Source organism: Mastigoproctus giganteus, chromosome 11 (genome assembly GCF_048544385.1).
Source record: "Mastigoproctus giganteus isolate SK-2022 chromosome 11, ASM4854438v1, whole genome shotgun sequence".
In the NCBI taxonomy this organism is placed as follows: Eukaryota; Metazoa; Arthropoda; class Arachnida; order Uropygi; family Thelyphonidae; genus Mastigoproctus; species Mastigoproctus giganteus.
The window spans coordinates 125,420,722-125,448,342 of record NC_143585.1 but is presented as its reverse complement, the minus strand read 5'-3'; the positions used below and the strand labels follow the sequence as shown (position 1 = coordinate 125,448,342).

The window sequence follows — 27,621 nt, the reverse complement described above, 5'->3', positions numbered from 1 at the left end:
ACATACCTTCTGCTCCAAAGCCGGTTCCTCACAATGATACACAGCTAGTGCCAAAACCACAGAAACTTATGGACTTGATAATGATTCAGGATCGGAAAAGGAGTGTACAGAAGATGCTGAACCTAAAACGAAAAGGGCATAAATTAAAGCATGACAATTGTAGAATAGATGTGTGGAAATTTTCCTTTAGCCAGCAGGTGGTTGTTTGTTAGAACAAACTTCCATCAGTCCTTTGGGGAAGTAGATAGCTTAAATAAATTCAAGGAAGAACTACACAAATTTTGGAGCAAATGAATGGGTGAAATTGGAATGTTTTTTTTTTTTTTTTTTTGGTTGAGCTCGCTTTCTTGGATCATATGCCTCTACCAATGCTAATGGTAAAAGTGATACCCAAAGAAATTTGTCTACAATTAGGAAAGTATAAAGAAAATCACAGTTTATCTATCACCAACCAACAAATAACGTGGGCTTGTTATTTTGAAGATGGATATCACAAATGTAACAACATGGCTGAAGGGTTAGGGACAAAGGTACGGTAGAATGGCAGAAGATGGGGTGGTTTTAAATGGGCATTGCTTTACTTGGACTAATGTTATTAATGGTTTCACAATTGGGCTCTTTACTGTTTTCAATATTAATTTACGATACTAATGAAGGAATATCAAAATGAATGTCCAAGTTTACAGATAATACAAATGTCATGAAAACTGGTTAATGATAGAAGTCAGCATACTACTGCAACAAAACTTAGAAAAACTAGACATGCTGAGAAGAGTCCAAGGGGCTCACATCTGGTGAGTATGGACTTGACACACCCAGGTTCCTGAACTGGATATCATCATTCTTCTCTTTCTTGGTGATTCCCTTCTACTTCTGATTCTCTCTTTCTCTCTCTCTCTTGGGGTAATTCAGATTTTTTTTTTTTTTTTGGCTGGTGCAGCATAAGCTGCAGGCTTCTTTGCACCATATGGCTAATAATAATAATAATTAGAGGCAATTGAAGTTTAATATTTAAAAATGCAAAGTGTGCATATGGGTAGCAGTAATTCAACATTCTGCTGCCCATTAATAACTCCCATTTGGGTGGTACCACACACAAGGTAGTGAAGAAGAGAACAAAACCTGGGGGGGGGGGTTCTATGATCACTGCAAACAGTCTACTTGGACAGTTCATAGTGTTCTCTCACTGATATTGAGAGAAATTTGCTAACAGGAGAGGTGGTTATTCCATTGTATAAAGCATTGACTAGGCCACATCTTGTGTATACTGAATGATGGTCTGGAGCAGGGTTCCCTCTAAGCTGCGTGCGTGCGTGCGCGGCACCGCACTGATTTCTATGAATTTGCACAGGTGCTTTTATTTCCCGTGCACACAGCCGACATATTAGATGGCAACAGGAGTACTGTATTAGTGGAAGAATGGATATAGGAAGGGGGTTAGCTCATGCCATAAGATTCGCTATTGCATGATATGCTCCACATCTTTTATTTACAATTACATAGTGCATTGCAAATACACAGGGCACAGTGAAAAGTTGTGTGTTCATTTTTATTTATATGAAAAAAATTATTACATTACATATTCTTATAAATAATTTAATAATTATTAAATTATTTATAAGAATATAGAAAGGACTGTGGCGGTTGTAGTTTATATTGTATGTTTTTAAGGCGAGTTTATTGTTATAAAAATAATAAAATACAGTACCATAAAATTCCACTCCGTAGCCGAGTGGGCAGGAGCGGGAGTGCAGTAGCACACGCTCTTTGAATAGACCGGGGTTCAAACCCCTGACTGCTGAATACGGTCGATCTGCCAACCCGCATTGGGCCAGCGTGGCAGATTATGGTCCATTTTCCTCACCATGAATTGTTGAGGAGGCTTCCACCCTGCAGTGGGTTGATAATGGCTGCACTTTTACCATATAATAGGGAAGGTCAGCATTTTTACATTCCGTCCACTCAACCACATCCATACCCAGTATATGTGGGTGTAGAGTATAAGGAATAGTATAAGGGCGTAGTGTATAAGGAATGTATTGTGATCGTGAAAATTTTCGAAGTCGAATTTTTTACGTATTAATTTTTACTGATTAATACATAAAAATATGTGGGCGGAATGTTGGCGGATCTACTGATCTGGATTTTTTTTTTATGTTTAATCAAAAACGTTTAGAATTACTTAATATTTTATTAAAGAAGGTAAAATATGAAAAATTAAACTTTTTTTTAAATTTTTATAAATTATTTTAATAATGCGTTAAAAATTTGTGATTTTTCTTAATATTTTATAATTTCATTTACAAAATATAGAGAATTAATAAAATTCTGTAATTTTAAAATTTTTCTGATAATAAATGTCCAAAAGAAAAACTGAAATACTGTAAATAAAATAAATAAAAAAAACTTGCAAAACATTTAAAAGGGATTGGCTTTTAAAACAAATTGATGCTGAAATTCCATCATCAAACAAAAAGCAAGGCCTAAAACTAGGGGATATTTTTCAATACAATGAAGAAAATTGTGTCGCCTTGTGTACTTTTTGCGCAAAAGTCGCAGGAGAAATTAGTACAGGAAGAAAATGGGAAGAAGTGAAACTAGATTATTTAAAACGGCATCTAAGTCAGAAGATACATATAGACGCATTACCAAGTTACGTAATCTGAAAAAAAAAAAAAGGTGGAATTTTAAGTGTTTTGACGGAAACTGTAGAAGTAGGTAACCTAAAAAAAGAGAAGTGAACGATTGAAATCAAATTTTGATACGGTTAAGGTTTTAATTAATGATGTGATATTAGCCATAAAAATTAATGCATCAATGAACTCTGTACATGACATTTATGAACACATGGAAAAATTGGAGAAGCAAAAATTATTCATTTGAATTTGTTGAATGTACAAACGCTGTTCTCATAAAATATATCATGAACAAAATAAGAGAATCTACTTTTCTACACGGTAATTGTAAAAGAAAGTACTGATATTTCAGTACAAAAAGTATTAATTTTGTATTTTAATTTTTGGAGTGAAAAATGAAACATATTACAAAACGGTATTTGGAGGTATTTTGAAGCTTACAAACCGTGAGGGTATGTTCATTTTAGAAAAAATAAAAAATTTTTACGACGAATATAATCTTGATATTCAAAAGATGGTAATATTCACGTCAGATGGAGCAAGTGTTATACTTGGAAGTAAAAATGGCGTAGCAGCAGCAATTTTCTCAAAAAGGAAATATTACATCTATATGAACAACATTGTGTTGCAGACCGAGAAGATTTAGGATTGGACGACGCATGGAAAAATGTATCTATTATGCAAGATATAGAGTCGTTGCTTAGAACTGTATACACAATGTTTAGCAGGTCTAGCATAAAAAAACGAAAATTAGAAGAATTAGCCCAGGTTACATAACACGATGTATCTTTTAGATACATTAAATAAAGTCAGATGGTTATCCAGACATTTTGCAGTTGATGCTTTAGTAAAAAATTATGAAATATTAATTGAATATTGCAATAAGCAGGTTAACGAATGTAATGATCCTATCAGTAAACACTGTTTACAAATTTTGACAAATTCAGTATCATCTGGCATTAATTGTTCAATGATGTATTAGGAGAGCTTGCATCGCTTTTCAAATATCTACAAAAAACTTGTTTAAACTTTATTGATGCACATCAATATGTTAAAGCTAAAATAAACAAATTAAGACGCCAATATCTTGGCAAAAATATTTTATGGAGTGAAAATGTGAAAGTATAATCAAAATTTCAAAGTGATGTTGACACTGCAGCTATAATTCGCTTTATCAAACGCGTATGTGATCGCTTAGATAACAGATTTCTGATGATGAATTAAACGATTGGAAAGTATTTGATATTAATGCTATCACAAATGAAAGCAATAATTTTGACTTTGGGAAACTTAATGTGATACACCTTGCAAAAAAAATATTCACGATTTATTACAAATAACGAAAGTGATGTTTTTTCTAAAATATCAGAAAAATAATCGGAATTAAAATTTATAATTGCAAAAAAACTAAAACTGGAACATTTAAAACTTTCAGTGACACTTTAAATTTCGTGCATTTTTGTAACATGTCCATTCTCTATGATGTTATGGAACATTTCAAGCATAAAGTGAAGACTGCGAGCGAGGATTTAGTACTACGAATTCAATTAAAACAAAAAATCGAAATAGAATACATGAAGATCATTTAAGTGACCTTATGAGATTCAAATTGCATTTAGCTAATGGAGCAACAATAAATGTAGATGATGTCTACAAAGTATGGACTTATACAAAGAACGGAAGAGAAAAATTCCAAGAAAAATGAATAACTAACTGTAAAGTGTAAATTTATTGTTAACTTTTTTTATCATTATGTATGTCCCTACTTATAATGAAAACAATTTTTAAAAATATTGCACATATTTAATCTTGTCTGAAAATTTTTTACTCAAGTGAATTTCTACACCGCACAGCTATAAGAAAAATTAGTGGGAACATTGGTCTGGAGGCATCATTTTTAGAAGAATATAGAAAAAAAAGTGCAGAGAAGAGCACAAGACATAGTTAAGAACACAAAAGGGTACCTTACCAAGAAAGACTTGGGTTCTGCAAATTACAGGAAACTAAATAAATTTCCTATTTAATACTCCGGCACAACAACCAAGTCAGTAGAGTTTACAATCAATCGTCAATACAAATATATTTATCGTATTTAGTAGTCACGGGCTTGAACCCCGGACCACTGAAAGAACGCGTGCTATGCACTCTCGCTCCTGACATCTCGGCTACGTCAGGCCTGAATAGACACGTGAGTCAACCTGATTGAAGAGTTTAATGCTTTAAATGAATTGAGTAAACTAAATCCTGATGGCTTCCTTATTCTTTCTTGAATTAAAAATGTATAAAGGGAACATAATCTTAAATTGAAAAAGGATAATTGCAGGAGAGATGCGCAAAAATTTGCTTTCAGGCAGAGATTAATTGATTGTTAAAACTTCAGCTGGTGTTGTGGGAGTGGTTAATTTGAATAAATTTAGGGAAGCTTGGACAAGTATCATAATGGATGGATATGTGAGATGGTGAGGTTTTTTTTTTTTGTGCTGATGCTGTAAACTATCAATTGAGTATGTAATTTACTACTCTATAATATAAGACAAGGCACAATTTTGTTTAGTAGCCCTTGCTGTTTAATACCCATGCTACCGCCCAGTACTGTGCTCATTGGCCCTTGCAGAAAAGTGCTTAGGAGTGAGTGCATGAACCTTATTTAAACATAGAAGAGAAAAATTACCCAAGAAAGCTTGGAAATGTGATTATCAATATTTAATAAAAATTTCACAATACAGATGAAAACAATAGAATAAATATACAGGGTTGTTAAAATTAAAGTATCTCTATGTAGAGGGCTCTGGAGCGAGTTCTAAGGCTCGTACTGAAGAAAACTTTGGATAACAGGTACAATGAAGAATGTGCTCGCCATTTATTGGGAAAAATAATTTTTTTCAAAATATATTTTGACCATATTTAGCATTAGAATTAATAAAGGCATATGGTGCAAGAAAGCAAGTTTATGCAGCATCAGCCAGAAGAAGAAAAAAAACTTCCACTACACCCCTCCGTTCGTTCGAAATACCTGTCCAACTGAATCTTAAATTTTTTTAAGCTATCAATTTCCACAACAAGGGATGGAAGTCTGTTCCACCAACCAACCAACTACCCGCTGGCTAAAGGCAAATTTCCGCACATCTATCCTACTGTCTTTCCTCAATTTGAATTTATGCCCTCTCAGGTGATTCTGAGCAAGAGGCAGAATCCCATCAGCATTGAGCATGCTCAAACCATTCAAGGCTTTATACACCTCTATCAGATCACTTCGCTGGTGCCTAGTCTCCAGACACTGTAATTTGCAAAACTTAAGCCTTTCTTCGTAAGAGCAACCCTTTATTCCCTTCACTAACCTCGTTGGCCTTCAATGTACTCGTTCCAGCATCTCTACATCCTTCTTGAAATGAGGCCTCCACACCTGTATACAGTACTCAAGGCCTGACCATTGCCTTATACAAGGGAATAATCACCATCTTATCCCTGCTAGAAAAATTCCTGTATATCATTGCAGCCCGTCTGCACTGCTCAGAGAATTTCATATCTGCCGGCACAATTACCCCCAGATCCTTTTCATTCTCTACCACTGTCAGTGTAGTACCACAGAGTTGATACGTTGCTCTGGGGTTGCTGTTTCCCATATGTAGTACTTTACATTTGTCAAGGTTAAACTTCATTTGCCACCTCTCACCCCATCTGCTCAACCTTTCCAGATCCTGTTGCAGCATCATAGTGGCAGTAGTGTTCTTAACAACCCTGCCAACCGTTGTATCGTCTGCAAACTTTGATATTAAGCTTGATATACCATCATCAATATTATTTATAAATACAGAAAACAATAATGGACCCAACACTGAACCCTGAGGGACTCTACTAATAACATTAGTCCACGATGAGCAGTATCCATTGATTACCACTCTCTGTCTTCTCTCCCTCAACCACCCCTTTATCCATAGCAGCAATTTGCCTCCAATGCTACACTGCTCCAATTTGTGCAGCAGTCTACATGTGCAACAGTATCAGAAGCCTTTCTAAGATCCAAGTATATAATATCAAAGTTATTCCCTGCATCCAGTTCTTTTGTAACTGCATCATAGTATCCAATCAAATTAGTCAGGCAAGACTTACCCTGAACAAAACCATGCTGTGTCCGAGCTATAACTAAAGTCTTGTCTAGATGATCCTGCAGTACTTCTTTAACAAGTGCCTCCATTAATTTTCCTGGAACAGAAGTTAAACTCACAGGTCTATAATTACTTGTGTCAGCCTTTGATCCTCCTTTGTGAATTGGGGTCACATTTGCACTTCTCCAGTCTATGGGTACCTCCCCTGAGTCCAAGGAAGCTCTCGTAATTATGGCTAATGGTTTGCTTACTTCCTTTGCTGCCTCCTTTAAAAAACTGTATAGATCCCATCCCCCCCAGGTGCCTTTCTGCTGTTTATCTTCAACAATTTCTCCAACACTTTACTCTCAGTTATTACAATATTACCTAGATTACTGCTAGAGTTGAATACACCTCTGGCATTCCCCTCAGTGAATAACTCCTGATGTGTGAATGTAGATGCAAAATATTCATTTAGTTTGTTAGCTACCTGAGCAGGATCATCAACAGTTGAACCATCGATATGAAGTCGACCAATCTGATTTATCCCTTTCCTTCTAGAGTTTACACAAGTAAAGAACTCCTTGCTGTTTTTCTTTTCATCCTTTGCCAAAGGTTTCTCGTAATCTGCCTTCGCCTGCCTAACCTCCTTTGTAACTTGGTTACAGATCAACTTATATCTATCATAGGTTTCTGTGTCAAATGTTAATTTATATGTATCCCATGCATTTTTCTTCTCTGCCACATGTCTCATTAGTTCATCTGACATCCATTTAGGCCTAAACCTTTAACAATATTTCTTAGTTGGTATATAAAGCCTAGTAACTTCCAAGATGAGTTCTTTGAATGCTTCCCATTTGGAATTTGCTGTTGGTAACATCATCAGTTGGTACCACTGTATAGAATTTAGATACTGTCTCAGACCACCGTAGTCGCCTTTACGAAAGCAATAACCCTCCCGTTTACCCCTGATGGTAGTTACCTTTTTGAGTAAATCCCACTTCAACACACTGTGATCAATGCCACCTAGTGGTTCATTTATCTGCAGATTCTTAATGCATGAAGAATCACTACGGATAATCAAATCAACAGTATTACTCCCTCTAGTTGCCTCCCGAACATGCTGATGTAGAAAACAATCATCCAATAAATCCACAAAACCTTGCTAGTGTGTGAGTGACCAATCCACAAATTCAAGTCAATATCTGGGAAATTAAAATCCACCATTATAAGACTCTTTGATGTACTGGCCTCCTTTATTTCCCTGTACAGTTTCTTATTATACTCATTAGGGTCATTAGGCCTATAGCACAATCCTGCTCTCAATTTTGATGTACCAATGCTTATGTCACACCAAACTGACTGGGCACTGCACTGTCCAGCGATGTTGACTTGCTTCACTTCCTTTGATTTTATGTGTTTCTTAACTAATAGCATAACTCTCTTCCCTTCCCTTCTGTCTATCCTTTCTGTAGACGTTGTACTCCCCAAATTCCAGTTCTGCATTCCTTATATCTGTGTGACACCACGTCTCTGATATCCCAACATTATCCGTCTTTGTTGCTTTGAGCAATTACTCAAATTCATCAAATTTATTTACCAAACTCCTAGCATTGGTGTACACGCAAGTATACATGCACCTGTTCTTTTTCTTAGCTACCCTAACACAACCCATGTGTTTACTTGTACCGCAATGACTCCCAGCAGTCTCTGAAATAGCCTGCATCTTGTTTTCCAGGCTTCTGCTCATTCCAATAGAAGCAGTGCAAGAATCACTTTCACTTCTGCCAGTGGCTACTGTAAAGCTATTAGTCCTTGTAGCCCCCAAGCTAGCAGTTTTCCGACCCACCTAACACTGCTTTGATAGCATCAACAAATATTTTTGCACCCTTTCTATTTAAGTGTATCGCATCCCTGTAGAAGCAGTCCCTTCTGTTAACAATTGTAGACCAGTCTGAAAAAAATTCTACCCCTTGAGCCTTGCACAGTCTTTCCAGGGTCGAATTGATCGACAAGGCTCTCATCATATACTCCCTCCTATTGTGTCTGGGCAGAATTGTAGACCTTTTCACATTCAACCCTAATTCACGTTTTTTTTTCAACAGTGCTTATTGGAGGCATGAAGTGGTGAAACCCATGTTTAGTCTCTAGAGCAAAGTTTCTAGCATCCCCCCTCCCTCCATTCTTCTCCTTCAACTCATGCACAGTTCTAAGTACTATAGGTTTTGATATTCTTGATGTTTGGGGTTTTCATAAAAAAAAAAAAAAAACTTGTTAAGTAATTCTGCCGGTCTCCTACTTTTAATATCATTAGTGCCAACGTGTTCAACTATATCACATTTTGTGCCCTTAAAAGATGATATCCGCTCTACAACGTCATCAACCTTATCCCCTGGCAGACATACCCTGGTCCTGTTCCACCTATCCTTTTTACAAAGCAATTTCCCCGTTTCCCTGACAATAGAGTCACCAACAACTACTACTTCCTGTGGGACCAGCGCATTCTGCCTTGGGGGTTGTCGATTTACAGATTCATCCGCAAAGGTGTGAGAAACCACAGGTGGCATCTGACCCAAATACTATTTACAGATTCATGATGTGCACTCCAACTTGTTTTGGCAAGTCTTTATTGTCATTCCTCTGTGTTTTTTCATTATTTCCCAACAGTATAGAGAAACTGAAAAGAAAGAATATAGGTTTTCCAAAGTTTTAAAGAAGGTTACGCATGAAAAACGCTTGAAAATGAATGCTCTTCGAAAAAGTTTTAAGAGTGGTTTGCACGGGGCATGAACAATGTTTTGGAATTAATTTTCTTGATTTTGAATTGGACCCCCACCATGAATTCCTGCCATGGTCGCCGCAATGTCGTAGCCTTGAGCAAGGCACAGATTTGTATTCAGTCCATCCTTTTCTAAATTATTCAGAATTTCTTTTGAGTTCGGCAGCTGCCTTTCCTTCAATGGGGAAGAAGCCTAAAAATTACTCCATGACTTCAGCCCTGTCACCTACAATGTGAACATATCTAATTACTTCACACATTTAATCAGCAAGGGATATATTTGTTGTAATGTCAAATATAATTATAAAATATTTAGCTTGTTTTCTTTACTGTCTGCTATTTTTTCTCTTACATAATTTCCTAAATTGTTAAAAAAACTCATTTTGAATCACTGGCGAAAAGTAGGAATGTTCTTTCCTATCAGAGAACGTTCAATTCTTAAAATATGTTCTTTCAAAACGGGGTGATAATTTGATAGCAACTCTACCGTTTCTCTAAAATTTGTTTATTTGTTGTATAAAATATGGAATAATCATGTCTGCCAAAAGGAAGATTCTCACGAGCCAGAAATAATATTACATCTAAAAGACGATTGAATTGAATGTTATCGGGAATAGATGGCATGTAAAACTCAGCGCCCTCTGTTTTTATTTATTAAAGTGGTTGTTCGAGATTATGCTCATACACGTGGTTTTGATTTGTGTATTTGAGAATTCTGTGTTACTATTGATCTGAAAGGTAAGATGCTGTGAGTGCTTTTACTGTTGTTTTGGATTTGAATATACCGTGTATCTATACCACATGTAGATAAATACGGTATATAGCTGTCAGAATCACCCTGCTTTCTGTGATTAAGAGGAATACTTCATACCTAGAGTTTTAAGTTCTTTAAGTTCTTCCATCCCAACAGACTTCCATCCCTTGTCGTGGAAGTTGATAGCCTAAATAAGTTTAAGGCTCAGCTGGACAGGTATTTCGAACGAACAGAGGGGTGAAGTGGAAGTGGTTATTTTTATTTATTTATGTTACTTTTTTTTTTTTTTTTTTTTTTGGCTGATGCTGCATAAGCTTGCTTCTTGCATCAAATGCCTCTACTAATGCTAATGCTAATGCTAATGCTAAATGCTAATGCTAAAAGTTTAGATCCTGAAGAAAGGTTCACTACTGTTATTACGAAGTCTTGCGTTATTACTGTTATTACTTGATGTGAATGATTTGCAGCTTTCGTAGCGCCATTTTTAAATTTGCAAAATCGGAAAGAAAAAAAAAATTCATATAAGGGGAAAGAGTTGCTGTAGGAGGTTTTCTCGTAGCCGATGAGTAATCATCGGCTACGAGTTGGAATTAGTGGTTGCGTGGAGAATTGTAATTTCCTGCGCGGTAGATATTATAATTATTATTATTAGCAGCCGTATGTGGTGCAAGGAAGCCTGAGGCTTATGCTGTACCAGCAAAAAAAAAAAAAAAAAAATTCTATGTTACCCTGAGAGAGAGAGAGTCAGAAGTAGAAAGGAATTACCAAGAAAGCAAGAAAGAGAAGAATGATGAAATCCAGCTCAGGACCCTGGTAGTAGCTGATCTGGCAGCCAGGGAATTGAGCAAATGTTTACCGGTCCCTTTATGGTACGCCAGTTGCCATGTTAGGAGTTACTGTGAGTTTCTTCAACTGCACAGTAACTTGCGGAGATGGGAGAAACCCCTGGTGCCGTCAGACAACTAACACACTTGTTAATGTAGATCATCTGAATTATATAGATATTGGCGAACTTATAGAAGAGTAAGTGCAAATAAGAGATCGAACAGGAGGTAGAATAAATTGAATTTTACTAGCTGCTAATTTTAGGCGCATTGGTGTATACAGGGCCGGTGCTATCATTAGGCCAACTAGGCAGTCGCTTAGGGTGCAGACCTCAGAGGGGAGCAGTAATGACCTCAGCCTATACTTCCTTGGAGTTTTGGGGGTGCTGACGTCATGATTTGCCTGGGGTGCCAGTCGCTGGTGGCTAATCTAGTGGTGCCAGTCGCTGTTGGAAACTCGATCATTTTATTTAGGATTTGAAATCCTGGTATTGATACAGAAATACCGCTTTTTTTGGTATTAATTTAAAAAATAATTGTTTATGATTTATTTACATAAAGGTTATAAAATTGACAACAATAAATCATTAATATTACAGATTTTGTTACAGAGAGATTGTTATCCACAACACAAATGCAATGGAAACCTGAAAACGTCATGAAACTGTAAGACAAAATCTTACAAATATATTTCTCTTAGGTAGTAAAGCACGTAAGGAATAATGAAAACATCATTACAGAAATACAGTGGATTCCGGTTATTTGGGCCACAGGTTAATCAGGGCAACTGTTTATTTGGGGCAAATCTTAAAAAACAGAACACAATCGAGAAAATAGCCAGGGTTTACTTCGCTTAATTGGGGCAGGAGACTGCAGCACTGGAGATTACCCTACGATTGTCTCTGACTGTACCACGTGGTTCAGTCGGATTTCTGGAGGTCACAACCATAAAACAGTAAAAACAATTAGCAATCACCTGTTTATTGGGCTTTTCTGTTACTGCAATCTATCATAAATGGATAGTAAACTCGATCTTATTGAATTTGTGATAATACGGACAGCTAGAATTCTGCGGGTTGTTATGGTGAAATGTGTTTACACTTCCACGAAATCTTCAATCATATAAAAAATTTAATTTTCAGAATCTTCTCTTCATTCCTATTTTTAAAGCTTCATAACTTGTTACTTCGTTCTCACTTGCACACGTTGTGTTACTTGCAATTTGTGTGTGCTGTGTTCTTTGTTATTGATTGCTTATATTTTTACTATTTTAAATTTTAACCCTCACCCACAAATGTCAGTGAACAGAAATGTCATCTACTTAGTAGTTACCTATTTACAGTACGTATTAATTTCGATTATCACATATAGTCTTCCGATTTCCACGTATTGTTTAATTTTTTAATTGTAAGGTAATAAACGGTAAATTTGTGCTTAATATAGCTTTACTTTTATATAACCTGTGGATAATATTCCTTCTATTTTAGCTAATTAGAATCGCTGTTTTATAGAATTAAAATTCTATAAAACAGCAATTCGCAAACGTGATCACAGTGACCGGTGCTTACTACACATTATATAGTGAACGGTACTTTACTATTTTGACTCCATCGTAACGTGATTTGATTGTACAGTGAACCAATTGTAAAGCGGGAGTATTTACGTGAAACTTCGGATAATTGGGTGGCAGTCGCTTAATCGGACCAAAATGTACTAGTCCCGATGTGGCCCAAATAACCGGAATTGACTGTATTTCCATTAGTAGGAGTAGGCTTGGTAGGGCAATCAAGGAATATGGTGAAGAATAGTATGACAGATGCAAAAGTGTTAAAATTAAAAGCTTCTGAACAATAGTTTAATCCCTCTATTACACTGCTACTTGAGAATGTGACACTTAGTGCATTTTGGGAAAGGGTGTCGGTATGGAACAGTTCAAAGGTGAACAGGTGATCTAGAGGTAAAAGATGAAAGCGTTTCATTGTGTGGGAAAAATATTCTGTTTTTTCCACTAAAGGAAGAAGAGTGAGTTTAAAGAATAACACACGAATGGGTTATATTCTGTTTTTCCCACTAAAGGAAGAAGAGTGAGTTTAAAGAATAACACATGAATGGGTCAGGTTTAAATTAAATGCTGACCGGGCTAGCTGGGTGGGTAAAGCGCCTGCCTAGCAACCCAAAGGTCGCGGGTTCGAATCCCGCCTCGGGCTTGGATCAAAGTACTGCAAAAACCTTGGGAGGTGCATTATGGCCACAGAAGCTGATGCGCCAACAACTACCAAAAAAAAAAAAAAAAAAATTTAAATTAAATAGGGAGAGATATGTAAATGCCTGCAAACTCCAGAGGGGTTTGCACATAAGCTTGCATATAAAAAGTAGTACAAAGGGTGATTGTAACTTGTAATCAACTGGATAAATAAATGAGAAGAAAATAAATAAGGTGCTCATGTCAGAAGAGAGGGGGTTTATGGTTGTTGTTTGGAGGGGTTGCAGACTTGCAGCGTTAGTTCTGGGTTCAATTGAGGTCCATTTCTGGGAGTGTCCAGCTATATAGTGAAGAGTTTCGCCGGGCATGTTCCTGTGCTGGAAATTAATCCGGCAGTTGAATAACAAGCCAGCCAGATTCTATTACTGCTGGTAATTTCCTTCAGTTTTAACAGAGAACTAATCCTGAAATAAGACAGTACTGGAAGAGCTATACAGCAGAACACAGTTCAACTAAGAAGAGAGAGAGACATCACCGCACTCTGTGGAAGGAATCCCACCATAAAAGAGAAGGAAGGTAAGTCCTCTGAACCAGGGCATATTCAGGTGTGGGCAGAGAGGGCATATCCCCCTCCCCATTAACCAAAAATTCGAAATTAATGGAAATTAACGCAGGAGGCGTTCCAAAAAAAAAAAACTCAAAAACTTGGTTGCCATGCCCCCCTATGATGATACCTGGATGGTCACTATGCCCTCCCTTATGATGATACCTGAATACACCACAGAGTCTGAACTGTGTTGTTTTGGAAATGGTACTTAGATAAAGTGGTAGATTATTTTAGAGTAAGGTTGAAGTTGAAGAAATTATGAGAAATAAGGAAATGTTTAGTATTGAGTTGGCTTATTGGTTGAAGTTGTAAAGAAAATTGATATTGCTAAATTAAGAGAAATTACATGGAATTGTTAGTATTAAGTTAGTGACTTATGGATTGCTGTTGTGAAGAAAATTGATATTGCTGATTAAGAGAAATATGAGGAAGTGATGAAGATTGAATTATTTTAGTGTTTGCAGCTGTAGAGAAAGTTGATATTATTAATTGAGAGAAATTTTAGGGAAATGATAGCATGTATTAACAGATTAAATGAGAAAAATGAAGATTAGATGTAAGTGAATACCAGTTATGTATATATTTGTAAGTAGTTTTGTATGATAAATGACTTTTGTTTTATATTTGTGTCATTGCTCTTGAGAAACTGACAGCTCACATATAATATATATACTTGTGTGTGTGTTATATGGGAATATCCTTCAGCTCCTGGAAATTCTCAATTTTTAACTTAGTCAGGTAGCTTGTTGGTCTTAGCTGCTTGTATGAAAATCATAACAATGGCCACTGACGGCAATACTAAGTAAGGTACAGGGAAATAAAAATTAATAAATAAATAAATAAATAACCTCGCCCACAACTTAGATTTGGTTTCCTCACCAAGCTTAAACATCAGTCTCATTTCGTTAATACGGATACAGTGCCATAAAAAGTAAAAAAGGAAATATTTTTTATATTTGATAAAAAGGAAATAAGATTTTTTGAAGATGAAGGAATAAGGCGGGGGAGGGTAAATTGCAACTTGTCTACGACTATCTCAGTACAATAGCACCAACCAGCACAGAATCCGAAATGATGTTTTCTGCAGCTAATTAAATATGTATCAAAATTAGATCCAGTTTAATCGATAACACTATTGATTGCTTATGTTTCTTAAGAGCTCACTTTATTCGGACAGGTAATGTGGATGCTTAAACATAACCAAATTTGCAGTTTCAATATGTATTTTTTTTTGTTTTTAGAATAATTGCATGTTTAATAATTTTTTGTTAGAATATTTATTATTGTAATAAAAGTTTGATTTAAAACATGAATTCAAGTAATTGCTTGTTTTTTCCTTACTTTATTGCACCTAATTGTCATCAAAATTTATTGCAAAAAATGTTTTTTTTTTTTTTTTTTTGATATACCAGTATCCCGGTTTCATAAATTAAAAATAGCGAAATACTGGTACAGTGGAACCTCTATATTCGTCACATTTTTTCGGCAAAAAAATGCTCCGATATTCGTCATGAAAAGTCGCCCCCCACATAGTCATCCTAACCTTATGCAATCGCCCATGCAGTCAGCCAGCCCTGTGCAAAAGCCCAGCAGTCTGCCTTGTGCGATCGTTCAGTGCTCATCACCTGTTATTTTCTCTTTGAATTTTTTTTAAATTTTGAAATTTTTTGCAGTTATCTTTGTAAAAAGAAGTGACCATGGGCCCCAAAAAAGTGTAGTGAAGAAAAACAACCAAAAAGGAAAGCTGTGAGAACCACAATTGAATTGAAAAAAGAAATCATTGCTAAGTTTGAAAGTGGAACACGTTTCCAACCTAGCGTTAGAATTTAACATGCCGAGAACTATGGTAAGCATCTTTATTTAAAAATAAAGTAGCAAAAGGTGTAAAAATTTTTGCCGCTAAAAGATCACAAACGTATGAAGACATGGAAAACTTTTATTAGTATGGATTGCTGAAAAGCAAATGGCTGGTGGTAATATTTAAGAATCTATCATCGGCGAAAAAGCAAGGCAGTTATGTGATGACCTGCAGCAAAAGAACCCAGTGGTGATTTCATGGCAAGTAGACTGGTTCGAAAAATTTAAAAGGCGAATGGGTATTCATAGTGTAGTTAGGCATGGAGAAGCTTCAAGGTCGAATGCAGAAAATGCTAAAAAGTTTGTTGAAGATTTTAAAAACTACGTAGACACTGAGGGATTTTATCCCTCAACAAGTTTTTAGTTGTGATGAGACAGGCCTATTCTGGAAAAAAATGCGTAGAAGAACCTACATCACAAAAGAGGAAAAAGTATTGCCTGGACACAAAACAATGAAATACAGATTAACACTCTTGCTGTGTGGTAACGCTAGTGGAGACTGCAAAATTAAACCATTGCTCGTTTATCATTCAGAAAATCCGAGAGTTTTTAAGAACAACAATATCATAAAAAGTAAACTAAATGTGATGTGGAAGGCTAACAGTAACTGAAATCCACTCCAGGAAAAACTGTCTTGGGTAAGAAGACAGTTTTTCCTGGAGTGGATTCACAAAGTGTTTGCCCCAAGTGTGAAAGCTTATCTAGAAAGTTATAATTTACCTGTAATTTACCTGTATTTACCTTGATTTTGGACAATGCTCCTACTCATCCCCCTGGCTTGGAAGACGATTTGGCAGGGGAATACAGCTTTATTCGCATTAAATATCTACCACCAAACACAACTCCTCTAATCCAACCCATGGATCAGTAGGTTGTTTTAAAAAACTTTATACAGAAGCCCTGTTTCAAAGGTGTTTTGAAGTGACATCAGAGACAGAACTTACATTGAGAGAATTTTGGAAAAATCACTTCAATATCCTCCATTGTTTGAGGATAATTGATAAGACATGGGGGGAAGTGTCTTCCAGGACAATGAACTCGGCCTGGAGGAAATTGTGACCAGAGTGTGTGTCAGAAAGTGACTTTGAAGGTTTTGGGTTAGAGCCTGTTATTGATGAAACTGTCTCTTTGGGCAGGTCCACGGGATTGGAGGTTGATAGTGAGGATGTAGAGGAAATGGTGGAGGACCATAGAAGAGAGTTCACCACAGAAGAACTGTTGGACCTTCATAAAGAACAGGAAGCTGAAGTAGTGGAGGAAATTTCGTCATCATCAGAGGAGGGGTCAAGTAAAGGCAGCATCCCAACTGCTGACATTAAGGAAATGCTGTCCAGTTGGACCAAAACGCAGAGTATGGTTGAGAAGTGGCACCCGAACATTGCTGTAGTTAATCAAAATATGAATTCATTCAATGATAATGTGATTGGCTACTTTCGGAAAATTTTAAAAAACAGACAGAAACAGACAACATTGGACTAGTTCTTTGCTAAATCGAGTGCTAGTGAATCGTTGGGAAAGGGACAAAAAAGACATTGATCACCAGAATTGGAATTACAGTACCTGATGTTTTAATGGAAGGTGACCCCCCCCCCCACTTCTAAACAGTACATAATTCCTTTCCTCCTCTTCAGCTTCTGCCATCTTCGCTCCTCAGTAAAGGTAAAGTTCTGGTTAAATTTTTATTTATTTATGTATCAGATTCTGAGCTGGGAACTGATTATTCTTATGGAAAAAATTGATTCTATATTCTTCTGATTCAGTATTCGTGCAGAGTAGATGTACAGTAATACCCCGACTTACGTGAACTCGGAGTTACGCGGATCTTGATTTTTTCGTTTGGCAACACTGCCGCCCACTATCTTCAAGATTGTTTTTCATATGCTATCGATATACGGTGCGACGGCGGAGAGTGAGAGCGAAAGATGAACAAAATTCAACTTTGCTGCCGCATGAGCTGCACACAAGAATTTGCATTCCAACTGTCATATTTATATGTGTACATTCGAATTCTTGCTCAACTTTTGTCGGAAATTACATCGTTTTCACGAAGAAAAAAACTTTCCAGGCTTTAAGGTTTCCAAAGACCGATTGACAGTGATGGTTGGCAGGAATGCAGCTGGTGACTGCAAGTTAAAACCTCTCTTAATTTATCGCTCCGAAAACCCAAGAGTTTTAAAAAATATACAGTATCTAAAATTAGCTTACCAGTGATTTGGAAGTCAAATCATAAAGCTTGGGTGACAGCTTCTGTTTTTGAGGACTGGTTTGGTCACCACTTCATACCCAAAGTCGAACGTTATTGCAAGTCTAAACAGATTCCATTTAAAGTGATGCTTCTTATTGACAATGCACCCGGTCACCCTCCTGCCACCCTAATTAATTTTGACCCACGTGTGAAAGTTGTGTTTTTGCCTCCAAACACAGCCAGCTTGCTTCAACCGATGGACCAGGGAGTCATCAAAACATTCAAGGCCTACTACACGAGGCGTTCATTTTCACGTCTGAATGAAGCTATGAGACAAAATACTGAGATATCTGTTAAAGACTTTTGGAAACAATTCAATGTTTTAGATGCCGTAAGAATCATTGAAGAATCTTGGGATTAAATTCACAAAAAAACATTGAATGGTGTATGGAAGAAACTTTGTCCATCTTTTTTCAAAAACGAGACGAAAACAACGCCAGAAACTGATCATATCGCTCCTGTGATAGAAGAAGTTGTTAATCTTGCCGGGCAATTAGATTTGGAAGTCAATGGTGATGATGTCAACGAGCTGTTGGACTCACATAGTCAGGAGCTGACAATGAATGAGCTCATAGAGATGCGTGAGCAAAACGTCACCGAAGTATCCGACACTTCAGACCCAGTTCCACCAGAAAAGCACATGACAATTGCAAGCTTGAAAGAAGGTCTCAGCTCAATTGAAAAGGTATTAAAAATTTTAGAAAACATAGACTCCAACAAAGAACACATTATAGCTACAAAGCAAGGAATAAAAAAATTATTAGCTTGCTACGAAGAAATTCTGCGTAAAAAAAAGAAGGCGCTGTGTCGTCAGGCGAATTTGTTAGATTTTATGAAGCCATCGACATCGAATTAACTTTTTTACGTAACTCATTTATTTTTTTAATACATATTTTGTATTAATATGTACAAAGAACTGCAATTTTATTAAATATTTTTCTTCTGAACTAGTGTTTTTGTTAGTCCTTGGTCCCAATTAAACAAAATTTATATATATTTATATGCAAAGTTATACCCCAACTTACACGAATTCGACTTAAGCGATTTTCGTCGGACCCACCTATCGCGTAACTTCGGGGTATTACTGTACTTGACCATGCAGTATGTCTTTGTAATGGTCAGTAGTACGACTGTCTATATGGAATCTGTTTTTGTTTTATTTGATCCTAGTGGTCAATCCAGAATAGTTCCTAATTTTTTTTTTTTTTAGTGAATGTACAAGATGGAGGTAAAATTAACTTGTTATCAAATATAATACCTAGCTATTTCAGTTTTTTTACTAGGACTGTTGTCTTTCCTTAGATTTTGATTTGTGGAGGCCGGTTTATATTTAAGTTACCTTTTAGTAGGATTCACTTCTGTTTTGCTGATGGATATTGTTAGATTATCAGTATTTTCCCAATGCTGGAGTGTATTCACTGCTAGGTTGGCTTGCTGCTTGAGAACAGCCCTGGTGTTAGTGCACAATAATTTTGTATTTCCCACAAATCAGAAAAATCAGAAGTGAATTTACATTCAATCAAACAATCAGAAATGCAAAATGAGGTGAATTATGCATTCCCAATAATCAGACAAACACTATTCTGTGGCTATGTCCGCAAAGTGGTACTCATGTTCTGGAGTTTAGCCAAATCGGCTTAATTTAATTTAATACAGATCTGGCAATTATTATTTTATTGTCTGCCCATCCTCCTGTATATAGTAACTTGACTCTCGGTGGAGATATTTTCACGAAATTTTATATTTGGCTCCTTTAGAACGATATGTTGTTTTTTTTTTGTTTTTTTTTTTTTTAATAAAAGGAGTGCAAGAATATTTGCTGATGCTCTTGAGGCGGTGTTATGTGGGTTGGAAAATTGCTAGCTTGGTGGTATGAGATAAACAGACTGATAGATTAACAACAAATGAAAGCAGAATTGAAAATGATTCTTGCTGTGCTTCTGTTGAGACATACAACAGCCTGAAAAATGAGGTATTGGAGATTTCAAGGCTTTCTGGGTGTCATCATGGAACAAGCAACTGCAAACAAAAAATGGGTTTATGTATACTTGCCTTTACACTAATGTTAGGAGTACAGTAAACATTTGATGAATTTGAAATTTCTTACTGTTATTTATTTTCGGGGGATACGACCACCCAGACAATTGTTTCGAAGCTTTTTTGGCTTCATCATCAGTGAGTGGGCTGGTACCCTGGTAATGCAACATGCCATCACAGTTGTGAAGTAATTTCTACAATATGAGAGATGTCAAATGGTGTATAAATAATAATGTATTGGAAGATGAAATGCACAAGGCATAATTTCTTATGGGTTTAGGTAAATAACTATATAATATCGGTGTAGATACACCATAGTTTACCTATAAATTTGAACTACGTATGTAGCGTGAAAGGCATCGTTTTAATTGTATCTCATATTGTGGGTGCCTTCACAGCGAGATAATCCCTGAAAATAAATAACAGTAGTCTTCTCTGCTAGAGAAGCATTATTTATTTGAAGTAGTGCAATACCAGCTATCTCGTTGTGAAGGCCCACAATATGAGATATAATTAAAATGATGCCTTTCACGCTACATACGTAGTTCAAATTTATGGGCAAACTATGGTGTATCTACACCGATATTATATAGTTATTTACCTAAACCCATAAGAAATTATGCCTTGTGCATTTCATCATCCAATACATTATTATTTATACACCATTTGACATCTCTCATATTGTAGAAATTACTTCACAACTGTGATGGCATGTTGCATTACCAGGGTACCAGCCCACTCACTGATGATGAAGCCAAAAAGCTTCGAAACAATTGTCTGGGTGGTCGTATCCCCCGAAAATAAATAACAGTAAGAAATTTCAAATTCATCAAATGTTTACTGTACTCCTAACATTAGTGTAAAGGCAAGTATACATAAACCCATTTTTTGTTTGCAGTTGCTTGTTCCATGATGACACCCAGAAAGCCTTGAAATCTCCAATACCTCATTTTTCAGGCTGTTGTATGTCTCAACAGAAGCACAGCAAGAATCATTTTCAATTCTGCTTTCATTTGTTGTTAATCTATCAGTCTGTTTATCTCATACCACCAGGCTAGCAATTTTCTAACCCACCTAACACGTGGGTTAGAAAATTGCTCAAGAGCCTCAGCAAATATATATTGTTCAAAATGCACTTCGTTTAAACTTTGTTCTTTCTTAATACACCTAACAATTTTCCTTATGTTTGGATGATGAGCTGGAACATGTTCTTAAAACCTATTATTATCCTATTACTATCCAGTTATTTTAAAGGAGGCGGCAAAGCAACTAAGCAAACCCTTAGCCATAATTATGAGAGCATCCTTGGACTCAGGGGAGGTTCCCACGCACTGGAGATGTGTAAATGTGTCCCCAATTCACAAAGGTGGATCGAAGGGTGACACGAGTAATTACAGACCAGTTAGTTTAACTTCTGTTCCGGGTAAAATAATGGAGTCGCTGGTTAAAGATGCATTGCAGGATCATCTAGACAAGACTGCAGCAATAATTCAAACACAGCATGGGTTTGTTAAGGGAAAGTCTTGTCTGACAAATTTGATTGGTTATTATGATGTGGTCACAAAGGAACTGGATGCAAAAAATAATTTTGATATCATATACTTGGATTTCAGGAAAGCTTTTGACACTGTTGCGCATGGAAGACTACTGTACAAATTGGAGCAGAATGGTATTAAGGGTAAGTTGCTACAATGGATAAAAGGATGGTTAAGTGGGAGAAGACAGAGGGTGGTAATCAATGGGTGCTGCTCTTCGTGGACTAATGTTATTATTGGAGTCCCACAGGGTTCGGTGTTGGGTCCACTGTTGTTTTGTGTATTTATCAATGATATTGATGAAGGTATATCAGGCTTAATGTCGAAGTTTGCAGATGACACAAAGGTTGGCAGGGTTGTTAATGACAGTAATGGCAGTGTGCTACTGCAACAGGATCTAGATAATTTGGGCAGATGGGCTAAGAAGTGGCAACTGAAGTTCAACCTTGACAAATGCAAAGTACTGCATATGGGTAGAAGTAACCCCAGAGAAACGTACCAACTGTGTGGTACTACACTTAAGGTGGTAGAAAATGAAAAAGACCTGGGAGTAATTGTGCAGTCAGATATGAAGTTTTCTGAGCAGTGCAGACAGGCTGCTAGGGCGGGTCATGGGGTTTTGTCAATGATATATAGGAATTTTGCTAGCAGGGAAAAGGAGGTGATTGTCCCTCTCTATAAGGCAATGGTCAGGCCACGCCTTGAGTACTGCGTACAGGTCTGGAGGCCTCATTTTAGGAAGGATGTAGATTTGCTTGAGCGTGTACAGAGAAGAGCAACACGATTGGTGAGGGGAATGAAGGGATTCTCTTACCAAGAGAGGCTTAAGTTCTGCAAATTGCAGTGGCTGGAGACTAGGCACCTGCGCGGTGATCTGATTGAGGTCTATAAGGCCTTGAATGGGTTGAGCACGCTGAATTCTGATGGGATCCTTCCACTTGTTCAGATTACCAACCTACGGGGACATAAGTTCAAATTAAGAAAGGACAGATGTAGAATAGATGTGCGGAAATTTGCCTTTAGCCAGCGGGTGGTTAATTGCTGGAACAAACTTCCATCTGTCGTTGTAGAAGTTGATAGGTTAAATAAATTTAAGGAGGAACTGGACAGGCATTTGGAGGGAATGGTGTGATTTTTTTTTTTTTTTTTGGCTGATGCTGCATAAGCTCCTACACTTGCTTTCTTGCATCATGTGCCACTACTACTACTACTACCTTCTATGCCATCCTTCAAAAGATTTATTGGTTATGGGTAAACTCTGCAAAACTGTGTAATATAATTTCCAGATTTCATCTGGGAATTGTGGTAGTTGTCATCACTGCCTTCAGTTGGTACACGCAACCCATGTATCTTTGAAGTTATCGACAACTTCTTGAGGAAAGACTGCAATGTTGCACGATAGTTCAAACATACATACATTTACTACTGTATGTGCTGGTACAAAAGCTATTACAGCCAACATACGGAGATTTAATGCAAATTTTAATCCATTTCATATCATTGCTTTAATCCATGACTCTGAATTACATGAAAAATACATTGTGAAAAATGGAAAAAACAACCTCAGCATTTGGTTTGGCATTGGGGAAATGCATGCATTAATTGTATGCATCCTTTTTGCATGCATTAATCATTGCTCTACCAAAATCTGTTGTAATTGACAGTGGTAAGACTAATGGCTCTAAGTTCTTAATGGGTTTGAGGAGACTTATGTATGTATTCTCCAATTTGTCTCGTAAAAGTGCGTGCACTAATGGCAATGATGTGTTTTCTCTTAGACCACTTATACTGTATAATTGGTGAAATAACAATGGAATACTTTTAAATGTTCCATTAGCATACCAGTGCTCACTTTGTGCCAATAACCGAAGGTTACGCTTTGTGTAAAAAATTAATATTCGGTTTTATACTAGTCCAGAATCAAAGTGTAAAAATTGTTTTCCATTGCAAGTTTTGTATACTCTTCTGGAAACTGTATGACTCTATGATGAGTCGAAAGAGTTGGGTTAGAAATACGTTTCTTATGTTTTGTACATATTGTTCTTTTGATGCTGTCCATGCTTGACAATTTAGGAGCTGCTGCTTGACTGCATCCATTAGATCATTGTTTCCCAACCTTTTTTGTGTCGTGATCCTCTTTTATGATAGCCAAGTAACCTGTGACTCCCGCCACATTTGCATAAAAAGGCATTTTTAATAGGGTAAAGAAAATGCATTAAAAATATATTTTTCAGAATATAATTCCAACTTAATATTTAATTAACCTAATATTTAATGCGATGGTTGTACTTGCATATGGGCAACCAGCTTCAAAATTTGCGGCTGAGTGTTTGTTAAAGCCAACCTCATGTCATCCTCAGCATTCAGTCTGTTTCTTGCCTTTGTTTTGATATGAAGAAGCGTTGAAAATCCACTCTCTCAGAAATTTTTTGGGCTGATGCTACATAAGCTCATACGCTTGCTTTCTTGCATCACTTGAAAGGCAAGCACTGTGACATTTGGATATGACTGATACATAGCACACCAGAACTGAGTCAGCAATTTTTCATAAAACAAATTACACGACGAGGAATCATTCCGCAGATCCAAGAATTCATCCTGTACTTCATCGGGAATGCTGGCTACATTCAGGGAAGCAGAGAATGGCTTTCGTATCAGTGTAGCTTCTTTTGTAAGCTCAGGAAAGTACTGCTGAAATTCCTTTTCAAGGGGTTCAAGGTGCCCAGTAATCTCCTCCTTCAGATTCTTATCCAGTTAGTTCACTTTCAAATTCCTCTACCACACTGCAGAGTTTTTCAAACATGGCAATGTTTCCAAGATTTACTTTCCGACGCCAGTTTTGCAGCTTGGCTGGTCTAAAATGTCTGCTAAGTAAGCAACTCTTTTCTTCCAAGCCTCATCATTAAAGTAAGCCACAAGGTCACGTTTCCCTTGCACTTCCAGGAATGACTTGGTTTCATTTTTCAACTCAAAGACACGATTGACAACATTTCTTTTCGACATCCAGCGTACAGCAGTGTAGAAATGAAGAACCTCGTGATCAGAATTCATGAGTTCTTTACAGAGTTCTTTAAACAGACGGGTGTTGAGGGCTCCAGATTTGATGTAATTCACAATTTTGATCAGAGAATCAAGTACCTCTTGCAGAGGAGCTGGAAGAGTCTTATTGGCAAGAGCATATCGGTGAATCATGCAGTGAATGCACTCTGCTTGGGGAGCAAGTTCTTTCACTTTTGTCTGAAAGCCCGACTTTGACCCTAGCATTACTGGTGCTCCATCTGTACATACCCCACAGACAATTATCCACTGTAGTCCTCCAATTTCAAAAAAGGTATTTATCTTCCCCATAATATCTTTACCTTTTGTAGTAGTTTCAAGTGCACTACAAAACAGGAACTGTTCTTCGATGTCATCTGAATGAATATATTTCACGAAGACAAGCAACTGAGAACATGAACTTACGTCCGTTGACTCATCAACTTTAAAAGAAAACAATGGAGAAACTTTGATTTCATTCAAAACCTGCTCTTTCACTTCTATGGACATATCTGAAATGCACCTCTGAATAGTGTTATTGGACAGAGATATTTGTCGCATCTTTATCTCGCTGGCTTCTCCAAGAATTGACTTCACGATCTTCAACATGCAGGGTTTGATGACCGTTTCTCCAGTTGTGTAAGGTGTTTTTTTTTTGGCAATTTCCAATGCCACTTCATATGATTCTTGCACTGCTGCTGTGCTCTGTTGCTGAAAACTTCCCGTAGAATCAAGTCTCTGATGTCTGAGACCAGTTTCATGGCATCGAAAGAACTCCAACAAATCCTTTTTAGTATGTTCTGAATGCTTTGTCTCCAAGTGACGTTTCAGTTTTGAAGGTTTCATAGATTCAGCACTGAGAACGACATTGCACAAAGCACATTGTGGCTTCTCTATGCCATTGCTGATCAAGGTGGTAAAGTCAGATTTTAGATAGTCTTCCAAATATTTACGTTTTTTCTCCATGGGTACGGATTTAGCATGGACAGTACATACTGATGATGACCTACTGACACTAGATTTTAGAAAGTGTAAGCAGTAGCTAACCCGTGCTCGACAGCAAGTGGCCGGTTTCTATCTTGGTGCCAACTAAAGGTGTTGACTATTGGCAAACTAAGTTCGCACCAGTTTGCATTAGATGGCCCATCACGGACATTATTGAATTACATCATTGCAAACATGGCGGCATCAGCAAAACATACAGGGTGACCTTCAACTGCATTAAGAGAGCAACTCACCTTTATTCAACGGTTTGTTATTCACACATCGAGACACCGATTAAAAATGAATCATTAATTGGCTTACTATTAATTACTATTAATATTAATTACTTATTAATATTAATAATTGGCTTTAATGTATATATTAATATAATTTTATTAATTTATTTATTGTTCTTTGATTTTATTATGTAGGGCTGAGCACGTTGTTTTGGCTCCCAGCTTACTTAACGTTTTTCCTTTCTTAATTTAATTGATGAGCATACTTCTCCATTTGTTCTTATAAGAGCTTGCTGGTTGCTTGACTTATTAAGGGCTGTTTTGCTACCTGGGCCTCATGTAAAGCTTATTTCTCTCTTTATGCCTCTCATACCTCATTATATACATTGATTCTATAATGCTACGTGCACATATATGTATATTATAGGCTGTTGTTGAATTCAATGGCAGTATTCTGATTTCAATTTAATATTGAATCTTTAATTCAATGGCAGTAATCTGATCTGTTATAATGTTTTGTTACTTGCATACTTTCCTTTCCTTTTTATTATGTCCGGAGTTGGTTTAATTTATTAAATGATATACATGATCAATTTCTTCTTTACTAAAAAAAATAAAATAAATAAGAATGTAAATATTGTTAAATTTTCAGCAGCTCTTGAAAGTTGAGAGAAAGTAAAGAATGCCAGAAACTGACAAAGTTGCTTTTCCTAGAGGAGGATCAAAGAGGACTTATTCTGATTCCTTTGAGAAACATGATGATGCTGAACCCTTGTTTAAGGTAATGTATTTAAAGTGTTATTTACAATATGACTGCAAGTCACTTGATGGATGAGAGAAAAACAACTTTGTTGAAATATTTGACTTTGGAATTAGTAGAGATATCCCAATTGTTCTACATTGGGGTTGATTGATTAATACAGAAAATTGAACATCTCCACTTTTTGCAAAAAAAAAAAAAAAGGAAAGTTGTCTCTCTCATTGTATTTTTATACTACAGAACCTAGGCAATTGAACCATGTTCAGCCATAAGTATATTCCTGAATAGCCATACATGTATGCACAAGATGGAAGAACTTGTGATATGAAATTATACATCAGAATGATTAATTGACATGTGAGTCTTGAAATGGTAAGTGAGCAGATATTAAAAATATCTGCTCAATGAAAAACCTAACCTGCTTGTCTACACAGCATGTTCAGCTTGTTTATAGTAATAAAAGATTAACTGTTTCCCCGAAATTTGTAAATTGTGAATAAATTTGGTAGATTTTCTTACCCTATGCCAAAATTAACAGAACAGATATTTGGACAGATTCAAATGATAAAAGAAATAAAACATAGAAATAATCTGTTTCACCAACAAATAAAATGTATCTGAACATTGTACTGGTTTTCTATGATATACTTAGTATAGATTACAAATTAAAAGAAAATTAAAAATTTTAGTTGTAGCATTTTCAAAAAAGTTGTAACTTTTTTAGTCATGGAACACTTTTCATCTCACAATACTGTATATTCACGGAACACTTAAGGAACACAAGTTTAGCGGGAGCCAGAGAATTGTTTGTTAATATTTTATTACATACGACACGTGGTGCATTAGAAGCATCTTTATTTCCAACACATGTGAAGCTGAAATTCAATTAACTGTCGTCATACTTTTGTTTTGGTCTTAATAGTCTGTTTTTCATTTCAGATTTTTGGTGAACAAAAGGCTGCAATTGTTCATCCTCACTTTGATGTGTGATAATATAGTGTTCGTTTTCATTGACCCCAGTTGCAATACTAGAAGTACTTGCT

General features: G+C 36.5%; 2 protein-coding genes across 2 annotated transcripts in view; one reads left to right on the top strand and one right to left on the bottom strand.

Annotated features, from left to right (window-relative positions):
* Positions 1–66: 66 nt before the first annotated feature.
* On the bottom strand, positions 67–25,564 carry LOC150078416 (protein ZBED8-like). Its single transcript, XM_090384560.1, has 3 exons — positions 25,171–25,564; positions 24,625–25,041; positions 67–122 (listed from the first exon to the last, which is right to left on the bottom strand). The coding sequence occupies exons 1-3, from the start codon at positions 25,562–25,564 to the stop codon at positions 67–69; spliced, it is 867 nt and encodes a 288-aa protein (XP_090240686.1).
* Rrp5 (Ribosomal RNA Processing 5) overlaps positions 10,201–27,621 on the top strand; it is a 615,569-nt gene continuing 598,148 nt past the window's right edge. The window contains exons 1-2 of the mRNA XM_090384558.1: positions 10,201–10,238; positions 26,471–26,599. Of these exons, the coding sequence (XP_090240684.1) occupies positions 26,501–26,599 (99 nt within the window). The 5' untranslated portion in view covers positions 10,201–10,238; positions 26,471–26,500. The remainder of the gene's footprint in view (positions 10,239–26,470; positions 26,600–27,621) is intronic.